Consider the following 20,656-nt stretch of genomic DNA (forward strand, 5'->3'; position numbering starts at 1 on the left):
CGGCTATCGGTTCTCCAAATAGTTGGGTCAATATATTTGTTGGGTGTAATATTTTTTTTCTATTAAGAAGAGAAATCAACACATAACGTTTGTGTTGGTGTATGTTTTAAAATATTTGAATTGCATCGTTACTATATTTTTGATAAAACGACAAATATTCGGTCATTTACGATTAATTAAAACTAGAGTAGGTCTCTTGTGAGACGGTCTCACGAATATTTATCTGTGAGGCGGGTCAAACCTACCGATATTCAAATAAAAAGTAATGCTCTTAGCATAAAAAGTAATATTTTTTCATGCATGACCCAAACAAGAAATCTGTCTCACAAAATATGACCCGTGAGATCGTCTCACACAGATTTTTAACTTAAAACTAAATCGAAGATTCCTTTGTGGTGTATCCTTCTCACCATAATTTGAACTCTTCGCGGTAGATCATGACAAATTGTTATGTTTCTAGCTTATCGCGGAAACTTGGACGAGTAAACTCACCCAACTTCAATTACGTAATTATGAAAAATAATGATATCGATTATCATTATATGAGCATGTTAATTAGAATTCTTACTTCTCATTCTAATTATATTTTTTTACAAAAAACTTTCTTATATTTAGGTTTAAATAATTTAAACCTAAATACTAATATTGTCAATGCTAATAATAATAACAATCATAATCATTTAAACTGTAATAAAAAAAATTAATGAAATAAAACGATTTAGTATTGGTTTTTATTTAGTATATGTCGAATAAGAGTTTTGGTGTAGAAGATGAATATGCGGGGTTTTCCACGTTAAATTGCAGAACCCGTAGTTGTCGGATTTCCTCGTATTCGCACCTCCAAAATCTCGATGGTCACTAACGCTCCCGGCCTCCTTCTGCAAACCCAACCTTAATCTCTCTCCATACTTTCTTGATCGATTTCATTTCAATCTGATTCAGAATAGTGTTTAAACGACGATTCTTGAACTCATCTCGCGGAGAATCTGGACTCCGCCATGGAAGATGAATAGAATATTCACCACGCCTGCATCCCACCTCCGCCACTTCCGGCGAACGCTGACCCACCACCATTCCGCCGCCGTAGCCGCCTCGGGCGAGCCCAACTCCCTCAGCATCTTATGGCACTACCAAATCCTCGATCCCAACAGCGACATTGTCAATCTCTGGAACCACATATTCTTGATCACCTGTCTCATCTCCCTCTTCATCGACCCCCTGTATTTCTATCTCCCGTACGTCGGCGGCCAAGTCTGTATGTCCACAGATAACCAAGCTTCTGTTTTGATCACTTATTTTCGAACCTTTTCCGATTTATTTTACGTTCTACACATGTTGATGAAGTTTCGCATGGCGTTTGTGGCTCCGAGCTCCCGGGTTTTCGGGCGTGGGGAGCTTGTTATGGATCCCCATGAGATTGCCATGAAGTATCTCAAATCTGATTTTATAATTGATCTCACCGCCACTCTGCCGCTGCCTCAGGTAATTCACAAACTTGCTTGTGAAGCTAATTGAGCACATTGTCTTTTTTACAGTGTCATTCGAACTAAAAAAACACTCGGTTTTCTCAGATTGTGATCTGGTATGTAATTCCAGCAACGAAAACGAACGGAACCGGTCAGGCTGACAACACTCTTGCTCTTATTGTCCTAATCCAGTATGTTCCACGGCTGTTTGTCATTTTCCCCCTGAATCAGAGGATAATTAAAACCACGGGTTTTATAGCCAAGACTGCTTGGGCTGGAGCTGCTTATAATTTGCTTCTGTACATGCTAGCTAGCCATGTGAGAATATATAAGCATATATTGCCTCGACCTTCCACTTCACGTATAAACCTCTTTTTTCATGATTCAACATTGGTTTCAGGTATTAGGAGCTTCATGGTATCTGGCATCGATAGGGCGGCAACATTCTTGCTGGGATCAAGGGTGTAAAGACGAATATACCAGTGTCCCACCGTGTAATCTGAAATTCCTTGACTGTGAAAGTCCTGAAATGGGGGGTATTGAGCGACAGTATTGGCTGAATTCGACTAGTGTACTTTCACGTTGTGACGCTAGCAATGATGATTCTGATTTCAAGTTTGGGATGTTTGCTGATGCTTTTACTAGCGAAGTTGCTTCATCAATTTTCATTGAGAAATACATTTATTGCCTTTGGTGGGGCTTAAGAAATTTGAGGTGTGAATGTCTAGAAACAAATTTTCGGTTCTACTTTTGAGCTCATATATTCTTTTACTCATCTGTTTGAATCTTACTTAGAGGCCGTATCTTTTCTGATCTATGCATTGAAGGCCTCGATGTTTATATTCAAGATTGTTTCAAGATGATATAGCTTGTAACCTTGTTTGCAGTTCATATGGACAGAATTTGACGACTAGCACTTATCTTGGAGAGACGACATTCTGTATTGTTTTGTGCATTGGGGGTCTGATTCTGTTCGCCCGTTTGATTGGAGATATGCAGGTAATAATATCTTATCTCTGAACCAGATCACCATCACTATTACATACATGTTGGAAGCTTATTTTGATGTTTAGTTACACGATTTTGTCTCTTTGGTTCTCCTTAATGAAGACTTATTTGCAATCAATGACGGTGAGACTTGAAGAGTGGAGAATTAAGAGAAGGGACACTGAAGAATGGATGAGGCATCGGCAACTGCCTCCAGATTTGCAGGAACGTGTTCGTAGATTTGATCAGTATAAATGGCTCGCGACACGAGGAGTCCACGAAGAATCCATCTTACGGTCCTTACCTGTGGATCTTAGGCGTGAGATTCAAAGGCATCTATGTCTTAACCTCGTTCGCCGAGTATGCAATCCTTCAAATAGCTGCAACTTTTGGAAATATTTTAACAAATCATTTGAACAACCTCCTTTAATTTATCCATTTTGCAGGTCCCATTCTTTGCACAAATGGATGACCAACTCCTGGATGCCATATGTGAACGTCTAGTTTCATCCTTGAGTACAGAAAGCAGCTACATTGTTCGAGAAGACGATCCGGTAAACGTGATGTTGTTCATCATCAGGGGACAACTCGAGAGCTCCACGACAAATGGTGGACGTTCCGGATTCTTCAATTCAATCACCCTTCGACCAGGTGACTTCTGTGGGGAAGAATTACTAACCTGGGCTCTAGTACCAAATTCCTCAAACCTTCCTTCTTCAACCCGAACCGTCAAAACTCTAACAGAAGTCGAAGCATTCGCACTAAAAGCAGAAGACCTTAAATTCGTCGCCCTTCAATTTAAACGTCTTCAGAGCAAGAAGCTTCAGCATGCATTTAGGTACTATTCCCATCAGTGGAGGACATGGGGGGCCTGTTTTATTCAAGCAGCATGGCGAAGATTCAAGAAAAAGAAGCTAGCGAAGGAGTTGGCTCTACAAGAGAGTTTCTACTATATGTCTAATTACAGCAGCGACCAAGACGGAGATTCGGACAATGGAAGTGCTGACAATTCATCGGTTGATACTCCAAGCAGTGCTCGGCATCTAGGAGCCACAATTTTGGCTTCAAAATTTGCTGCCAACACGAAAAGAGGAGCTGGTGTTCAGAAGGTTCAAATTGCTGATCCTGCGTCCTCGAGCTTAAAGATGCCGAAACTGTTTAAACCAGATGAGCCTGATTTCTTCGAGGATGTTTAGCTAAAAAAATTTTTTTGACAGATAGAACCAAAAAGTGGAGCGAAAAGAGACGATTGATTAGATGCTTGGTAGGACTACTCTATGAACTTAGTATTGTAAATTGAATAGGTGCAAATGTTAGTTTTAATTGTTCATTACAGAATCACCTGACTCGCATATACATCAGCATGTCATCCATTTCTCTTTTCTTGAAATTTCATTATACATTATGTTCTTCAAGCACAATATTTAGTCCAAGTTCCGATATGTTGCAGGATTATTGTCTTTGTTTCTTAACCGATATATGCGCAGGATGTACTCATATTCTCATCCATCAAGGCCATTATCAGCAAATTCTGCCTAGCTAGTTGTATTCCTTTTAATGGAAGATTTCGCATGCTCGATCAAATAAGATATGATCATGGTTAGCTGAGCGGCGAGAACGGCCTTCGCTGCATCCAAGCTCCAGGCTTTACAAGTCGATTTCTCTGCTAGGGTGCATTGGACGGACTTGGTTATCACAATACATTTTTCTCGTCTTTCTTTTATGTCCTGTAATGGCATTTCTTGAAGGATGACAGTGATTTCTTGGCATCGTTGACATATTTTTACCATTTTTTCTAATGACAGTGGTTTCATCGTATGGTTGATACGATATCGATCTGCAGAAGCAATATTTTGAAGCTGTATATATCTCCCATAGACAACACTCGCCAGAACTAAAATTTAAGAAAATTGTAACAGATTTTCTTGCAATTCTTTTTTATCAGTTTGAAAATCATTAAAGTTTGTAAAATTGAAAAACAATTACGTATCTTCTATGTCATTATTAATATTATCAACAACCCAAGTATCATGGTCGCTTGGACAATTCATATATCAATCACCATCAACATGAATTCGAATTCACGCTACTCCACAAAAAAAACATGCATGAATTGCAGACAAAACCAAAAGAACATTAAATTATTTATTTAATTATGTGTATATGCGACATATTTTATTTTCTACAAACTTAATGAAGGATAAGTTTTCAAAGGGTGCAGATTTTTTAATAAGTAGTGAGATATATTCCTTCTAACTATATTTTTAGGACAACAATTATCATACATGCATATTGCTGTAATTTCCAGAAACTAAGCCATTTCTTGCAACGAAATGGAAAATTTTTAAGTGCATACTTCCTTATTCTAAATTTGGATTCCAATCAATCTCATTTTCCTAACAATTATAACATATTTTCCTTAAGAATAAGTCGTCTAAATGCAAATTTGAGTCAATTTACGAAATGTGAGCTCTCCAATATGTTCGCACACTTCGAATTCAAAAATTTACATCCAAACTAATTAATCCAAATGTTAATTAGCCGTTGCATTCCCTTCCTCTCCATATAAATGCGAAATCCCCTTAGATCTATACATTTAGCATTAGATTTTTCAAAAGATTTTTAGGATTTAAATAATGAATTCGACTCGTTGCGCCGCATGCCGCTATTTGAGAAGAAGATGCCCTTCCGATTGTATATTCGCTCCTTATTTTCCTGCCAATGATTCAAAAAGATTTATTTGCGTCCACAAAATCTATGGAGCTAGCAACGTTGGAAAGATGCTTCAGGTTACTTGTATATATATATTGTATCTGGATTTTAATATTACAATATCTATTAAATTGGACCCTTTTTTTTCAAAATATTTCAGTAAAGTGATCGATTTTTAATTCTCTATTTTTTTATACTTCTTCAAAGTAGAATAAAATAGGGATCAGGATGATCATGCATGCATAATATAGAAAAAGAAAAGAAAACCCTAAGCAAGAAAGGGATCAACGAGCTCCATGTGTACGTTTTTGTAAACCCTATACAGCAAGTTTTGCTTCTGAAATTTTCTTGGCTCTTGGATTTCTTACAACCAGGAACTTCCGGCGAATCGAAGAGCGGAAGCAGCCGACTACTTGATCTTTGAAGCTCAATGTAGACTTCAGGATCCGGTATATGGTTGTGTGGGAATAATCACAATTTTGCATCAACAGATACACGAAGCACAGTTCCAACTAGCAAGAATTCAAGCACATATTGCTGCACTCACAGCTCATCATCATCAAGTTGAAGTTACAACAAATTTCAATCCCATTTCCTCGCCGGCGCAGTATGATATTGCAAACACAAATTGGTTCGACTTCAACCTAATGTAGATTTATTTGGTGGGAGTTTTTTTTTTTTTTTTCAGTTCCTTGATTTTTTTGATTAGCTCTATTATTTGTTGGCCTATTTTAGGAGAGGGTATATTAACTTTTAACCTCGGTCAACACTTTTTTTAAGAAGATGACCTCCTCAACACTTGAGGAGGTCATTTTCTTAAAAAAAGTGTTGATCGAGGTTATTTAATGGGTTCAATTTGTTGTAAGATAACAAGTTGGATTTTTATTTATTTGTTTGCCAACTTTATAAAAACTGACATAAATTAACAAAATTAATGTTAAATACATATGTACAATGTTTTATCTTTATGTTAACTGCTATACTTAAAAATCAAACAAGACTGTATAACTCTATTCAAATTGAAGAACTTTAAAATGTGAAGCAAGTAATCTACAAATTTTTTATCCTACACCCATTGAATCATCATAACATGATATCGACCTTCATTAAATAACGAGAGACTCACATGATGTAATGAGTTTGGATATCGTTTTCAGCACCTTTCTGGATGTTAGATTTCATGGATTCAAAATTTTAAATCATCGACTCGAATAATTTATTTGTGTAGTTTTTCAAATATAAAAGTTACAAATTCATCATCTTCGGTTGTGTTCATGTACCGTATAGGAATGGGATTACATCAATATTATGTGTTTACTTGTTTTTTAATTGTCCGTTTTAACTCATAAAGCACATCCATGTTTATCAAATTTAGACTTTAATGTTTGATAATTCACCACAAATGAAAATTATATTAATACCCTTTATTGCACTAATACTCTTTCCAAATAGAGAAAAGTATATTAATACCTTTTAGTTTCGTGCCGTTCACAAAAGGAATGAACAACGACATCGAAGCTGGGAGCTTGTCGGTGCTCTCGATTCCCGGTGGAATCCCGGGTATATTCTCGGGGAAATCAAGGTCAAGAATTGAGACATTGGCGCCGGAGCAATGAAGGGATGGTTCGCCGGAGTGGTGAGGAAGGTAACATACACGCCACGGCGGAGGAGGAGGCGGGCTAGCTGGAGGAATGGAATAGTGTGGCCTTTTGACATGAATGGGAAGAGCAGCAGATGAAGTTCGGAACTTGGAGAAAAAAGAAGAACCATTGCTTCTGTTTCTTTGCTGCACATGCATTTTCTTGATTTTAATACATAAAAATCAATATAATAATATTACACGTGGATAACAAAAATATTTGTTATGTTTTCATTATGATATCTTATCGAATTCTCGGTTATTTCAAAGTTTTTCACCAACATAAGTAACGTGTTATGTTTTTAATAATATGATAAACGTTTGATCTTAACAAATGAAATAGACCAATAATAAATTATATTAATTTAATTAATTAACTTGCATTGCATTAGGCTGGTAAAGTTTTTTTGAACCCTAGAAATATCAGCTGGCACGAACTTGAAATAGTCCATAATATGGTGTTTTGGGGGTTCATGTTTGACTAGATAAAACCAGACCCTAAAATTTTCAAGAACCGAAGAAACTAACGCCTTATTGCTAAGTATTGCAATATTTATAGACTTTTATAGACTTGGTATCTTGTGAGATGATCTCACGAATTTTTATCTGTGAGACGGGTCAACCCTACCAATATTCAATTTATTTGGCTAAAACTAAGTGATGACTTACAAAAAAAATGCCAATATGACGAATTCTGTAATTTTCACTCTTTAAAAAACCTTGCAGAAATATCACTTCCTTTTTATTATAAAAACTTGATTATTTTACATTGAGATAAAGCATTATTTGAGTATCATATATTTTAATAATAATTAGACTTCTGTTATTCCAAATTAGAATAAAAACAAAAATAGTTCAGTATCTATATTTTGTATTATTTTCTCTATTAAATACAATATTTACTTCGAACAATTTTGTATCATATTAAAGAACTCATTAAATAAGGATAAAATGAAAATTTTCTATATAAAACTAGTTTTTTTCAATAATCTTCTTGTGAAAACACACATAAATTTAAAGATAATTTTCTTATGAAAACACACATATGCCTAAACATATAGGACGGATAGAGTAACAATTACTCTTCCGACACTTATTTTGGGATAAGACATGAAAACATGGATGACAAAATGTGCAATAACAGAGATTTCATATAATTTACACTTTCAAAAGAATTATTTTATTCGTAATTTTGATGAATAAATTTATTATAACTCGTAGGTGTGGGTATCACAAACCGGTGTCTAAATGAATATTCCGAAAATATTCTTTTTTAGAATAAGATTTGAAGTAGATGAGTTGGAGATGAATATTGTATTTGGTGCAAAAATTACACTATTTTAAAGTATAGTTGCTTTAAAATAGAGTTTTGGGTTGGAGATGACCATATAGTAAGACCCTTGATATTGTAAAGAATATGTGTGGAAAAAGTGGCCGTGGTGGTTGTGGGGACCCGGACGCTAATCATGTTCTTAATCATCATTGGGACTAATTAATCAATTATAAAACAGGGTCTAATTTTTTTTTTTAAATGCGGAACGTACTGAAATAAAACATATATACATCTCAGTATAAAAGTACAAGTCATGTACCACATACATTTATTCAACTAAGGTTTAACAGCTAATATCATGTGTCTAACCCTATCTCTAACCAAGTCCGGAGCCTCCACTCTAATCACGATCTCTCTTCATCTTCTCAACCCTGAACCTGTCCCACCTGTTGTCATGCACACATACAAAACAAGACAACAGTCGGATAACTCCGGTGAGTATGAATCCCAGTATAAACAATGTAAACATACAATCATATAAAAACATATACAAAAGCATATAACAAATATCATTCACATGCAGCCAATCAACAAACATGAATGATATAAAACTGTAAATCAACTAGTCATCATAGACTCGACTCAAACAACGCGTCGTCTCAGACTCGACTTAACTCTAACCTAGGGATCCCAATGTCTGGATATTGATAATTATATCGAATCTCAGTCGATAGGAATGAATCAACCCTAAACGGCATCGATATAATTCATATATCCAGTGTCTGGGCGAAACAGCCGCAGAATTGACGAATCAGTCAAGAATTAAGCGAATCAGCCAATAACTAGACGAATCAGCCAGTAATTAAGCGAATCAGCCAAAGTTTAGACGAATCAGCCAATAACCAGACGAATCAGCCGGTGACTAGGCGAATCAGCCAATGACTAAACGAATCAGTAGTCAATACATGCAGTGGCTATAAATCAATAGACTATAAACATCAATATCATCAATTACAATTATCAATGTAATAAACTAAGTATGTGATTTAGGGAGACTCGAGTCAAACCTCACTCGAGTTGTGCAATCCCAACTCAACATTAATTTATACCTTTCTTTCTGATACTCTGACTCTGTCGAAGTCTCGAACTCAAAGCCTGTCAATACTCAATCTGACAATAACAATATCGAGGGTACGGTATCAATACACCACTCAAATAACACTGGATATAATCAGAATTCAATCAAATTCTGTTTCAACAGCACAACGTCATAGTCTCAATATACCCAGCAATATCATCTCAGTCAGATATCAATTCTAACATCTCATAATCGGTAACAATTCAATTCTGATATCAAATCTCAATCAACTCAACTCTGAAAATCATAACAATTCCATATGGTATCTATTCTTCAGTCTGGTTTCGATTATACGATGTCTAACATGTCAAGAACATCATATATGAATCCTATCAGATTCTGACAATACCATAATTTCAAAACATATCAAAACGTAGCAAAACTTACGTCCAGTTGTAGCCTACGTCGATAGGAACTCAATACCGAAGTCGGATTCAAAATCGGATAGACGGATTTCTCACAAAAGGCGTAAGGATTTTCTTTCCTTCCTCGGCCCTTTCTCGATTCTAACATGCAAGAAGGCAAATGGCACATCCTTTAAGCAACACGTCTCGCGCATATGCGCGACATCAACCGGCGCATATGCGCGAGACCTTAAGTCTCGGCGCGTGTCTTCCCAACTGCTGGCGCATATGCGCGGAAATGTTTCCGCGCATATGCGCCCAATTCTCTGGACTCGGCATTCCTGAATACACCTGCTCGCGCATATGCGCGTCATGTCTCGCGCATATGCGCGAGACTTACTGTCTCGGCAATCACCCCGAATACTTGCCTCGCGCATATACGCGCCCCTTCTCGCGCATATGCGCGAGGTGTTCTGTCCTCGCGAAGGATCTTTTGCGCATATGCGCGCCTTTCTCCGCGCATGTGCGTGATGCCTACTGGTTTTCAACCTTTGTTCATGCTATCCCATGTCCTCTTCCATGTCATATCATTCTCAATCCATAATTCAATCTCCTTTTCGGATATCCTAATCTGATCCGTTTCGTCTATACTCTCGTCAATTAATTAACGAATCATTTTAGATTAACAACACCTCAAATCTCGGGCATTACAGTGGTGCCACAACAGAACAAGAAAAATGCAATTTAAAGTTTAAATTATTTTACATTAAAGCACCTAAATATCTACTTTTTCTTAATTAGCTCCATATTTCTCCAATAATTTATCTGTATTAAATTCTAACTAAAAATTAATGACATATCATCATCTTTATCTTATACAAATGAGTGGAAAAATATGTCAAATAATATTTTCTAAAATATATGAACGGATCTAAAAATCGGGGCTAGATGTCGCCCAGACGGTCCTAAGCGACGCTTTTTAGAACACTCGTTAAAAACCGCCGTCTAATGTAGCATATATAATTTTTTTATTTTTTAGAAAATATGAACGGATCTAAAAATCGGGGCTAGATGTCGCCCAGACGGTCCTAAGCGACGCTTTTTAGAACACTCGTTAAAAACCTCCTTCGCTGAATGTAAGTTAACATCTTGAATTCATAGTACTTCAAATTTAAGTTATTTGAAAGAACAGATTTCTAATTCTTGTTAATATTGAAGTCATTTCAAGATCATTTTTCAAATGACATGCTTTGATCCAAACCAAATACAATCTTTATACATTTTCTTGAATCTCTATGGTCTCAACCACTGTCTCAATCACTGTCTCACTTACATTACCAATTCCTCTATTTGCCCTAAAATCAACAATCTCCAATCTTTGATCTGAAATCTGAATGGAAACCTCAGTTCCATGACCATTTTCTGCTGTTTGAACATCTCTTGAGTCAACTTCACTATTAGTCTCTTCACCAAACAACGATTCAGTACTATTAACAACATCAGCACAAACCCTGCAAATTGGACAGATGGGAGTTCTCAAAAGCCACAAATCCACACACTCTGCATGAAAACTATGATTACACGAAGGCAAAAGCCTGCACTTTTCTCCCACCCGAAAGTTCTCCAAGCAAACTACGCAATCTCCCAAAGGGCTGCTCCCCTTTTCCTTCTCCTTGAAATCGAAACATGGCAACTTTTCGATGTCTTCTTGTGACATACTCGTGCTTCCGAATCCCCCCCTCTCCACCATGTTAGGCTCACCTCTTCTAAGCATCCTCCCGACTATACAAACACGAATCAAAATCAAAAGCCCGATTCCCACGAATAGAAAAATCACCGAAATGATTATCGCCATCACGATCACTTGAGTTGCGATGCCTAAGACATGGTTTGGCATTGCCAGCTTAGCATTTGGTCATTTTTTCGTGGTCAAGAAGAGGGAGATGGATACTATTTAGAGGGAGTGAAAGAAGAGTTGGTTTCATTTGGTGGAATTTGGGGTGATGTAGGAAAAGGTATCTTTTAGGAAAATTTTGAAGAGAAAGTAAGCTAGTAGAAGCTGCTAAAACGCTGAGGCCAATTGTACGTGGAGTGGGTGGGAATGGAAAGAATAAAGAAAAGGTACTATAGATTATAAATTATATACGAACTTTTTATATTATCCTTTTCTTCCAGACCGAATGTGAAAATTTTAAAGGAATAAGACTATATCAATGATGTGATTGATATAATGGTATTAGTGACAAATCAATTTGGTGTGTAGGTTTAAACAAACTGGTGGACCAAGTAAAAAGAAAAAAATAGATTTTATATTAAATAAAATGCAATTTTAAGAAAACACACTGTGTAAACTCCAAATTCGCGTATTGGACTTCTATTACTGTGTAGATTTCTTGTTCTAGTGACAATGATGAGGCTCCAAGACCTTCTGACCCAAAACCTATGAGGTCTTGAGAGTTCAAATCTCATTCTCACAAACACTTCAGATATAAAATCTTGTACTTCGTTGTATTAAAAAATAAAAAAAATTCTAACATTGGCTCTAAAGTAATCGAGATATTTTTCTGTTAGTGCCTTTATATTACATAGAGATATTGCTTCCAATGATATGATATCTATATCTATATATAAATCAAAGAATACAACTCACATAAGATGCACATATACTACAATCATGCTAAAGATGGAATAAACCTCCGATGTCCAAAAATAGCAGTCATTCCAATTTCTTGTTTACTTACTTTTAGTTGAATACATAAGAAATAAGGCCAAGTATCACAATCTGTTGCAACTACTTGTGGCATAAAATTTCCAACATCAATCATCACAAGTGTTTCAAGAAAATTATAGCCCTGCAAATGGGGAAAAATTCTGGATCCTTGGATCTGATTTCATTTGACTTACATACCCGTATACGACCAAGTCTTGTAACATACTAGAACAGATTCTTCAGTTTATAAGAACGATAATTTCAGATTACCGAACCTATTGATTACTCAATCTAAGGTAGGATCTATAATCTGCTTCAAACGCCATGCCAAACATCCAAAAGTTTCATCGTATATACAAGAAAATTTCCAACATATGAATATCAAATGAAGAATATTACTCGTTGTATGTAAAAGCCATGTTTGTGCTATGAACTTGAAATGAATCCCTCCCGAGGGATATTGGTCACACGAAGGACAGCCTGCGCACTCAATGGAGAAAGCTTCGACTGGCAGAAATGTTCCCAAGAAACTGTAGCGGGTTCCTCAGATACAGTAGCAGTTGGTTCCAGGAGATGAGATTTTTCATATGCAGATTGCAACTCCAACAGCAATGCACGAGCAGCATCTCTGGACTCGGGAAGCTGGTCGCTGAGCTGGGATGCACCTATTTGGATCAGTTTGTCGATGCCAAATGCTTCAATTCCATCAACTCCCTGGGATGGAAAATGAAAATTGAACTAATATTATTAGATGGAAAAGAAACTTTAAGTCATAAACAGAAAAACCAGTTCTGTCAAATGACATTAAAGTAATCTCAACTTCCAGATAGAGACGTGTTAGGAAGTACACAGCTTCATAATATCAGGTGAAACCAAAGCACAAATGGGAGGTGGGAGAGCATTAAACTCGTCTAAGAGTGCTTACCAGACGTGGAACACTTCGAGAAATGCACAAAGAAGCCTTTGCTCGAATTCGAGGATTCCTGTTCTTAATATGAGGTTGCAGCTTGGGCAACAATACAAGAGGGGAAACCCAATTTGTCATGGTTATTAAAGCACTTTCAGCTGCCTCGCACACGAACCTCTTGTCTTGTGAAGATTTGAGGAGAAGTTGTACTAGCTAACAAGGGTAATAGCATTGCAGTTACAGAAAGAAAGTGAGTTACTTTGGAAAATGGAAAAGCCCATAAAAAGGAAGTATGCAGCATCAGAGTTTTGAATAAAAACAATTTACCAGTGGATCCAGTGAATCAATCATGTTGTCATTATATGCTTTAAAGATATCAGCTGAAGTCATAATTGCAGTTTTACAAACAGCGCTTCTAGGGTTCTTTAGGGATTTCACTATGAAGGAAATCACATCATTCCTGATCAATTAAATCAATGAGTCATGAGACAGGAAATTCAGGAAAGGCATCCAAAAAGTATAATATCAATTCTATTTTCCGATAAAAACAGTATTTACTGATTGATGATACTTACAGTATGCCAGCAATATCCTCCTTGTGAAATATAGACAATCTACGAACATTGTTGAGTGCATCACACACCGAAACCCAGTCTTTGGAACCTAGTCCCGCTAAGAGTGTCTAAACGCCAGAATGTAAGAATGCATAAATATATAAATTTTTAGAAGCAATTTATAAGGGAAAAAGCATGAACGCATGATTACACACTCACATTCACATCAAGAATCTTGGGAAATGTTGATAAACATGTATAGGATTACATCAAAAATACCTTTAGACTGTTTTCTACATCTACTACATCCTCCAAATTCTCAGATTCAATGTACTCTACTTCAGAATTTGCCACCCCTTCTCCAGAATTTTCAGATCCATCTCTCTTAGTGGGAGTGTCAACCAAGGAAGCCGTCTTCTTGTTTTGCCTATTTTCAACATTTTCTTCTGCAAGTTCAAAGTGAGGTTTGATAAAGTTTCCATTGCTGGAGCTTTCATTAATCCTCTCAGATTCAGGTATTTTATTGACATCTTTGAGAGCCATGCCGGACATTTTGGATATTATTGACACCTATGAACAAAAATTAAAGCATAGCACATTAGTGATAACTAACTTAAAAAAACACTAAAGATTAACTCAATGCTGATATGCCAAGAGCAACCAATTAAAAACAAAATGAAACCCATTTAGCGTTGAACAAAAATAATTATACAAAAATTCAAAGGAAATTGTTTCTGCCATTTATTATATATATTTTAACTGTTCTAGAGATCCAGTGGATGGATAACATAAAAAAATATCAACTGATTAATGGACAAAAGAGAAGTACACTTAAAGGCAATTGATCAGCAATATGCAAACCAGATATGAATACATCAATCAATCAATTTACCAGTAGAGAACTTTCCTACTTGCACTTATTTTCTGGCAACAAATCAATACAACTCACTTGCTATATTTCAAAATTTTCAAATTTTGAAAGTCTAACAAAGGAACCAATGATGATGAGGCCACGTAGGACACACCATGCCGAAACAATTGAATAAATCTTTCCAAATTAAAGGAATTTAAATTTTACCTGCATTGCCAACAATCCAAGACCATCTCTTTAATCATTTACGTGATCGAGTCAGCACCAGCATAATCTAATTTATTAATCTAGTAACTATACAACCCACAACACCCGAATCTGTCGTCTGGGAAAAAACCTCAACTTCAAGCAATTATAAAATATAGCATCCAGTCCTTAACCTAGATGTACTCACAGTAAAAAAGTGTTGCATAAAATGTCTGGACTCACCATTTTGTAAATGATAGTAACAATCAAATCAGACCCAAGTGCATATGGGATATGAAACATGTTTCCAAATAACACAACATGTATTCAGACTATCATTCTGACTGTGAGAAGTACATTTCAGTAATGAAATTTCTAACGGACAAGTTTAACAAATAACTAATGTGCACCTCTATTCCACTAAAATGAAAATAAGGAATTAGCAATCTCATACGTGTAAGACTACCTCAGAATGCAGAAGCGGAACATACACATAACCGAATGATGTTTTGCAGGAAACTCTCCAACAAAACCTAAATCCTCACTCCGTACTCTCCAGAAGCCACCAAACTCGTCAACTTGTTCAATATTAGCCATCACATCACAAGAGATCACATTACATGAGTAAACTGGAAAAAATCCAACCAAAAAAAAAATACAGCATCTTCGATAATAAAAAAAGTGCTTGCATTGACAAATATATTTCAGCTGCACCCTACCGGTAGAGAGATCTGGCTCTAAAATAAAATCGAACAAAGCAGAATGAATGCAAAACAAATAATGAAAGAAATAAACATAGATATCAACTCAGTTCGAGTGTAAATGCATAAGATCTCGCTCATTCACCAGACAAAGATTCAAATCAAGTAAAATTCTTCCCTACAATCAGATTCAAAGCAAGATGACCTAAAACTCAACTAAAATTCATACAAAGTGTAGAAAATAGAAGAATACTCACCACGCGAACACGAGGAGGAATGACTGGCGAAAGCAGCACCTGCAAAACTGATGAAATTATTGATGAACAGAGTACATAACAATGCGCGACTGGGGATTGGATTGGTTTTTTTTATATATATAAGAAATGGGGAATGCAGGAGCAATCAGGGGAAATTTCTGTAACCGGCGAGGGGGCCAGTAAATATAGACTGCGTGTTTTGCTGCCCGAACCTAGGCCGGCAGCCTCGTGTCGGGTATTTACATGGGAACCCCGGGAAGGAATTAAATTCCTAAATTGCCCCTGCCATTTGCTCCTCCAAACACCAAACATATCTGTTAGCTATTTAAAAAATTGGATTGGGGATTACAAGCTGTATATGGGAAAATATATTTTATTAAAATTATCTATAAAAATTGTTTTTTAGTTAGAAAGAATTTATTCTAATTTAATTTCGAAACTAAAACATTGTCTTAAATTTAAAATATTGAATATATTTATAAGTTTTTTTTACTTTTGTTATATTTAAGAAACTCAGTCGAATAAATTTTTTTTTATCTAAACACATGATTTTTATTATATAGATTTCTAAAAAAAATTTAAGCAGAACGTTTGCAATTTATAATCAAAATAATATATTAGCATCAAGTTTTTTAAAATTTAAACATATATAAAGCTTAGAATAACGATTCGACATTCAAATTTTGAAGTAGACAATTCAACAAAGCATAAAATTGATTGGATTTTATTTCTTTTTTATTAGACTGTTTACTGACTGCATTAATTAGGGGGAACTCAAAAGAATCCCCAACCTTTTCGATTAATTCAATTACACTCCTCTAATTTCTAATTGTTTTCGATGTTTATTTGAAGGCAATCTTGAAATTCATCATGGTAAAAATGTAATAAAAAAATTTGTGAATATTTAAATTTTATATTAAATAATTACTATAGCTTGGTATATTTAAATTTTATATTAAATAATAATAATAATAATAATAATAATAATTGATGAAGAATAATAATGATTCGGGAAGCATAAAATAAATTATAACATTTGATAAACTACAAATTTTCTAGCGACACTCCATTTTATATGTTTTTATTGGTAGATTCAGGTAAATACTAATTTTTTTAGCTTTTGATTTATCGGTATTTATATTTAGTTATTTTGGTTATATTGCTCTTTAGTGAACATGTAGGATGAAACTAAATTAAATTGAAAGGTCATTATCGGATTAAAATGAAGAAATCAGAAAAAAGAGGGATAATTTTGAATGGTAGTTTGAAAGTCGGGGGCCTATTTGAAATTTATCCAATAATTATTCCATCAATAGGGGCGGGTAGAGTGGAGAGATCGTCGAGCACTAATATTGCTATTGCCAAATAATTACAACCTAAGAAAAAAGTTTTTGATTTCAAATTTCAAAACCTTAAAATTGATCGTTTTCACTTCATTCTGACAAAAACTTGTGTCAGACGAATATTTTATATGAGTCATTTATGAAAAAATATTACTTTTTATACTAAAAGTATTACTTTTTATTGTGAATATTGGTAGGATTGACATGTCTCAGATAAAGATTTGTGTCAAAAAACACAACCAAACGATAAAAATAATAAGGCAATTAATGTCAAGGTTAAGAGGTTTGATTTTTTCAACATATTTTTACATTTAATATTTGACTCAAATCCTACCATATTTAGAGTTATGTTTTTGTATTGTATGTATTTTTCTATTTATTATTTTAATATTACATATCGTTTATTATCGCATATCCCAAGAACCGAAGCATATTGGAGCATGCCACATGGATGAGACACAAACGAGGCCAGGCAGGTGCAAGTAAATTGAATCTACAAAAATACTTGTGTGATGTCTCCTTCACAATCATTTCTTGTTGGCTTAGACATGATCCTCGTGATGCAATGCCCAACCTATCTACCTATTAATTAAGCCAACCCACACTTATTTTCTAAATTCTCTATTTTTTTATCCACATACCATATTCCAATATTATTTATGACGTCTCAATTTTGGATTATTGAACAAGTAGATCGACTATAAATTTACATTTTCTAACATTATATGCAAGGAAAATGTAATGGAAGACAGTCATCTTTTTCTAATAAGAGCTAGCAGCACTCGATGAAATGAAAAGAGAGAGACCCAAAAATCTTTTGACTTAGAGGTAAAAACGAGATATCAAGATCTATTTAGTTTTTAGTTCAAATCTCAGTTGTGTGGATATTTTAGTTAAATTAAAATCCAATTGGCCATTATAGAAAACAAAGAGATAAAATATTATCAACATATCGTGCGCATTTATAATTTAAGATAAGATATTAAAGCCACCACATTTATACTCATCACCGACTCGATTCCAGCGAAAACAATATCACAAAATGAGACCAATAATTTCTTAACAATGATGATGATAAATAAAGACAAGTTCCAAATTGATCCATTCAAGAAGACTGTGCAAGGGCATCGCATATTAACTTCATTAAACATAAATATCCAGGATAGGTGTAACTAATGTATTGAACAAAGACAATGGGATGTTTTAGAACCACTTCACCCTGCCTGTTTATACCAGCCGTGATGATCCTCACTGTACCCCAAAATGCAAACGACGATTCTTGTCCTACGCAACATTGCGTAGGACTTCAAAACAACAAAATTATCACATTGAGAATCTTCTAAGATAAAACCCATTTTCTGTCTCTTGCATGAGATTTATTTCCATGAAAGCAGAAGTGAGAGCTCGGGAGTCACTCCTCGGTAACATTGACCAATTCATATTCAACTAGGGAGAGATTGTTATCCTCCTTAACAGTGAAGCTTGCCGGTTCAGCCATTTCTAAACGTCCCCATTTATCCACAGCCAGCCTCATTGATCCTTTAAACATGTCAATTTTGGCATTTCGTAGAATTACCGTAGCATCTGGCTTCATTATTTTCACTGCACATAACAAGTGTCAGAAGGATAATCTAAATCTAAATCTTGTATAAAAGGGAACGACCATTTGGCTTTGAGGCGCTAGAGTTATTGAGAGTGGACTTTCCAACAATGAGCTTTAAAATGCACGACACTAGAAATAACTAACCCATCCTACTCTGGGATTAGTAATGATATTCACCCCCATCCCCAATCACATAAACAGTGAAGAAAGCTACAGATTATTGACATTTTATCATTTCATTTGGTCTGTGTGCATCAGCAATCATAATTTTCAGGTATAAGAATTAATATATATTGAAAAAAAGAGACAAGACTTTATAATAACTCTAAAACAAGTGTTCAAGCTATTTTTTTTGTATCAAATCAGCATCATTGTAGATATATCTCCAGAAAAGGAATTCATTATAAAATGGTCAATACATCAATGAAACAAAAATATAGCAATCTACCTTGATCATTTCTAGCCGTAAACATAATCACTCCAGTTTCATCTCCCACCAGACATTCAGCTATTCGCACTGGACCAACTTGAGGCTTGTCTGGCCTGCCCTTTTGCATGACAGTATTGGAACTGACAACTTTTACTACAAGATTGTGTCCGTTTGTGCCAGGCCGAAGCTGATCCACCTTGGAGAAAACTGGCTTCCTCAAAGCTGATTTTGTTTCAGCCATTTGAATCAAACCTACCACAACATGTAAAAATATCACAAAAAGGTCAATTTTTAGGAAGAATTGAATAGAACAAATGTACAAACATTTACTCAAAAATGTTAATGTCAGTAGGTCTAACAGCGGAGAAATAGAGTGACTAGTTAGTTAAGGAGACTCTTCCACCACATTTTTTAAACTCTCACTGTGCCTAACAGTGGAGAAATAGTTGAAACTAGATATCAGACAAGAGATTGTGGGCAAAGTTCTCATATTATATTATTAAATGCACATGCCTTTTAGGAAGCTACAACCCACAAGCACCAGAACGGGAAATGGTGGGCAAGAGAACTTGGGCCAACCCCATATAGTATCTCAACAAAAAGACAATCCCCCAAGACATGCAACCTCTATTCAGCACGAAACACTAGCCTCCTCGATACTGAACAAAAATAATTAAATGATGAATTTTGGAAGATTCCCGCGGATCAACCTACATATTCGTGCTATGAACAAATTGTGTGCAATGAAAACGCAGAGAAACCACGATTTTGCAAACGAATCGTAGAAACAACGCATGAATAAGCAATTTAAAGCTCAAACAGGAAGCCAATACCATCTCGATCAAAAAACTTAAATACCATGTCCCCACATTTTCGAGTATTATCGACAAATTAGAGCTATTAGAGCGGGATCCACTTTTTGGGGAATATGAGTCGAAGCAATAACAACAATATTTCTACTGGAACATCTTTCAGAGAGATGGTTCACAATCATAATCGTCAAAGAAGAAACAAAGTCACATCACTCGCCAGGAAAAACATCAGACTGAGAATCAGTTCAAAACTAGGTGTTTTCAAGCTACGAATCTAAACCACGCCAAAAAAACTACAGTGAAAACAAAGAAAACAAACAAGATCCACACACGATATGAAAGCAGGTTACGACTTGGTCGAAATTGAAGAAACAAATTGAACAGGTGTTCTGATAATCGATAGATTAGATTACCAGTTGAAGGAATGGGAATCAACAAATTGAATTTCTCGTTTTGCAGAATTTATTAGCCTCCGCGAGTCTATGAAGGCGACCTTCGAATACGCTTAAATGACGATTCATTTGCTAATAAACCGTTGATTTTGTCTCATATTATCTTACTGGTAAAATGGATTAGTAACGAATAAATTATATGTGACAATAATTTTATTTTTATTTTTAATGCCATACTCCATGAAATTTATTAATTTTCAACCGGAGATTTACAATGTTATGGATAAAATTAATAATTATATTTGAAATACCAAAAGTATTATTGATAAAG

The 20,656-nt window shown here is 35.3% G+C and overlaps 4 protein-coding genes across 7 annotated transcripts; 2 read left to right on the forward strand and 2 right to left on the reverse strand.

Annotated features, from left to right (window-relative positions):
• Positions 1-765: 765 nt before the first annotated feature.
• Positions 766-3,882, forward strand: LOC142549830 (cyclic nucleotide-gated ion channel 18). Its single transcript, XM_075659013.1, has 6 exons — positions 766-1,482; positions 1,572-1,784; positions 1,867-2,180; positions 2,354-2,465; positions 2,577-2,813; positions 2,900-3,882. The coding sequence occupies exons 1-6, from the start codon at positions 1,006-1,008 to the stop codon at positions 3,647-3,649; spliced, it is 2,103 nt and encodes a 700-aa protein (XP_075515128.1). The 5' UTR covers positions 766-1,005; the 3' UTR covers positions 3,650-3,882.
• Positions 3,883-5,089: 1,207 nt separating this feature from the next.
• On the forward strand, positions 5,090-5,818 carry LOC142550310 (LOB domain-containing protein 23-like). Its single transcript, XM_075659536.1, has 2 exons — positions 5,090-5,242; positions 5,540-5,818. The coding sequence occupies exons 1-2, from the start codon at positions 5,090-5,092 to the stop codon at positions 5,816-5,818; spliced, it is 432 nt and encodes a 143-aa protein (XP_075515651.1).
• Positions 5,819-12,354: 6,536 nt separating this feature from the next.
• Positions 12,355-16,018, reverse strand: LOC142549831 (uncharacterized). Of its 2 annotated transcripts, none has more exons than XM_075659014.1 (6): positions 15,746-16,018; positions 14,010-14,300; positions 13,752-13,858; positions 13,504-13,636; positions 13,195-13,389; positions 12,355-12,983 (listed from the first exon to the last, which is right to left on the reverse strand). In XM_075659014.1, exons 2-6 carry the CDS (start codon positions 14,280-14,282, stop codon positions 12,696-12,698), a joined length of 996 nt encoding a protein of 331 aa, XP_075515129.1. In that variant the 5' UTR covers positions 14,283-14,300; positions 15,746-16,018; the 3' UTR covers positions 12,355-12,695. The 2 variants fall into 2 exon arrangements, with proteins under 2 accessions (XP_075515129.1, XP_075515130.1); XM_075659015.1 differs by lacking the exon at positions 15,746-16,018 and adding an exon at positions 15,254-15,696.
• A 1,994-nt stretch (positions 16,019-18,012) lies between these two features.
• On the reverse strand, positions 18,013-20,496 carry LOC142549833 (uncharacterized protein At4g28440-like). 3 transcript variants are annotated; one of them, XR_012821258.1, is made up of 4 exons: positions 20,347-20,496; positions 19,140-19,373; positions 18,382-18,690; positions 18,013-18,101 (listed from the first exon to the last, which is right to left on the reverse strand). XR_012821258.1 is itself a non-coding variant. In XM_075659016.1 (3 exons), exons 2-3 carry the CDS (start codon positions 19,360-19,362, stop codon positions 18,500-18,502), a joined length of 414 nt encoding a protein of 137 aa, XP_075515131.1. In that variant the 5' UTR covers positions 19,363-19,373; positions 20,347-20,496; the 3' UTR covers positions 18,185-18,499. The 3 variants fall into 3 exon arrangements, 2 of the variants coding, with proteins under 2 accessions (XP_075515131.1, XP_075515132.1); XM_075659016.1 differs by lacking the exon at positions 18,013-18,101 and having other exon boundaries at positions 18,185-18,690; XM_075659017.1 differs by lacking the exon at positions 18,013-18,101 and having other exon boundaries at positions 18,185-18,690; positions 20,287-20,436.
• Positions 20,497-20,656: the final 160 nt, after the last annotated feature.

The sequence above is a fragment of the Primulina tabacum genome, chromosome 6, assembly GCF_025594145.1.
Source record: "Primulina tabacum isolate GXHZ01 chromosome 6, ASM2559414v2, whole genome shotgun sequence".
In the NCBI taxonomy this organism is placed as follows: domain Eukaryota; kingdom Viridiplantae; phylum Streptophyta; class Magnoliopsida; order Lamiales; family Gesneriaceae; genus Primulina; species Primulina tabacum.

Excerpts from the sequence above, each read along its gene's own strand:
- LOC142549833 (XM_075659016.1), bottom strand. The coding sequence starts at position 19,362 with ATGGCTGAAACAAAATCAGCTTTGAGGAAGCCAGTTTTCTCCAAGGTG. Across the intron at positions 18,691-19,139 it reads TACGGCTAGAAATGATCAAG|TGAAAATAATGAAGCCAGAT; the intron begins GTAGATTGCTAT and ends TGTTATGTGCAG.
- LOC142550310 (XM_075659536.1), top strand. The coding sequence starts at position 5,090 with ATGAATTCGACTCGTTGCGCCGCATGCCGCTATTTGAGAAGAAGATGC. Across the intron at positions 5,243-5,539 it reads ACGTTGGAAAGATGCTTCAG|GAACTTCCGGCGAATCGAAG; the intron begins GTTACTTGTATA and ends TCTTACAACCAG.
- LOC142549830 (XM_075659013.1), top strand. The coding sequence starts at position 1,006 with ATGAATAGAATATTCACCACGCCTGCATCCCACCTCCGCCACTTCCGG. Across the intron at positions 2,466-2,576 it reads GTTTGATTGGAGATATGCAG|ACTTATTTGCAATCAATGAC; the intron begins GTAATAATATCT and ends TCCTTAATGAAG. Across the intron at positions 2,814-2,899 it reads GTCTTAACCTCGTTCGCCGA|GTCCCATTCTTTGCACAAAT; the intron begins GTATGCAATCCT and ends TCCATTTTGCAG.
- LOC142549831 (XM_075659014.1), bottom strand. The coding sequence starts at position 14,282 with ATGTCCGGCATGGCTCTCAAAGATGTCAATAAAATACCTGAATCTGAG. Across the intron at positions 13,637-13,751 it reads GAGGATATTGCTGGCATACT|GAATGATGTGATTTCCTTCA; the intron begins GTAAGTATCATC and ends TTAATTGATCAG. Across the intron at positions 13,390-13,503 it reads TTGATTCACTGGATCCACTG|CTAGTACAACTTCTCCTCAA; the intron begins GTAAATTGTTTT and ends TACCCTTGTTAG.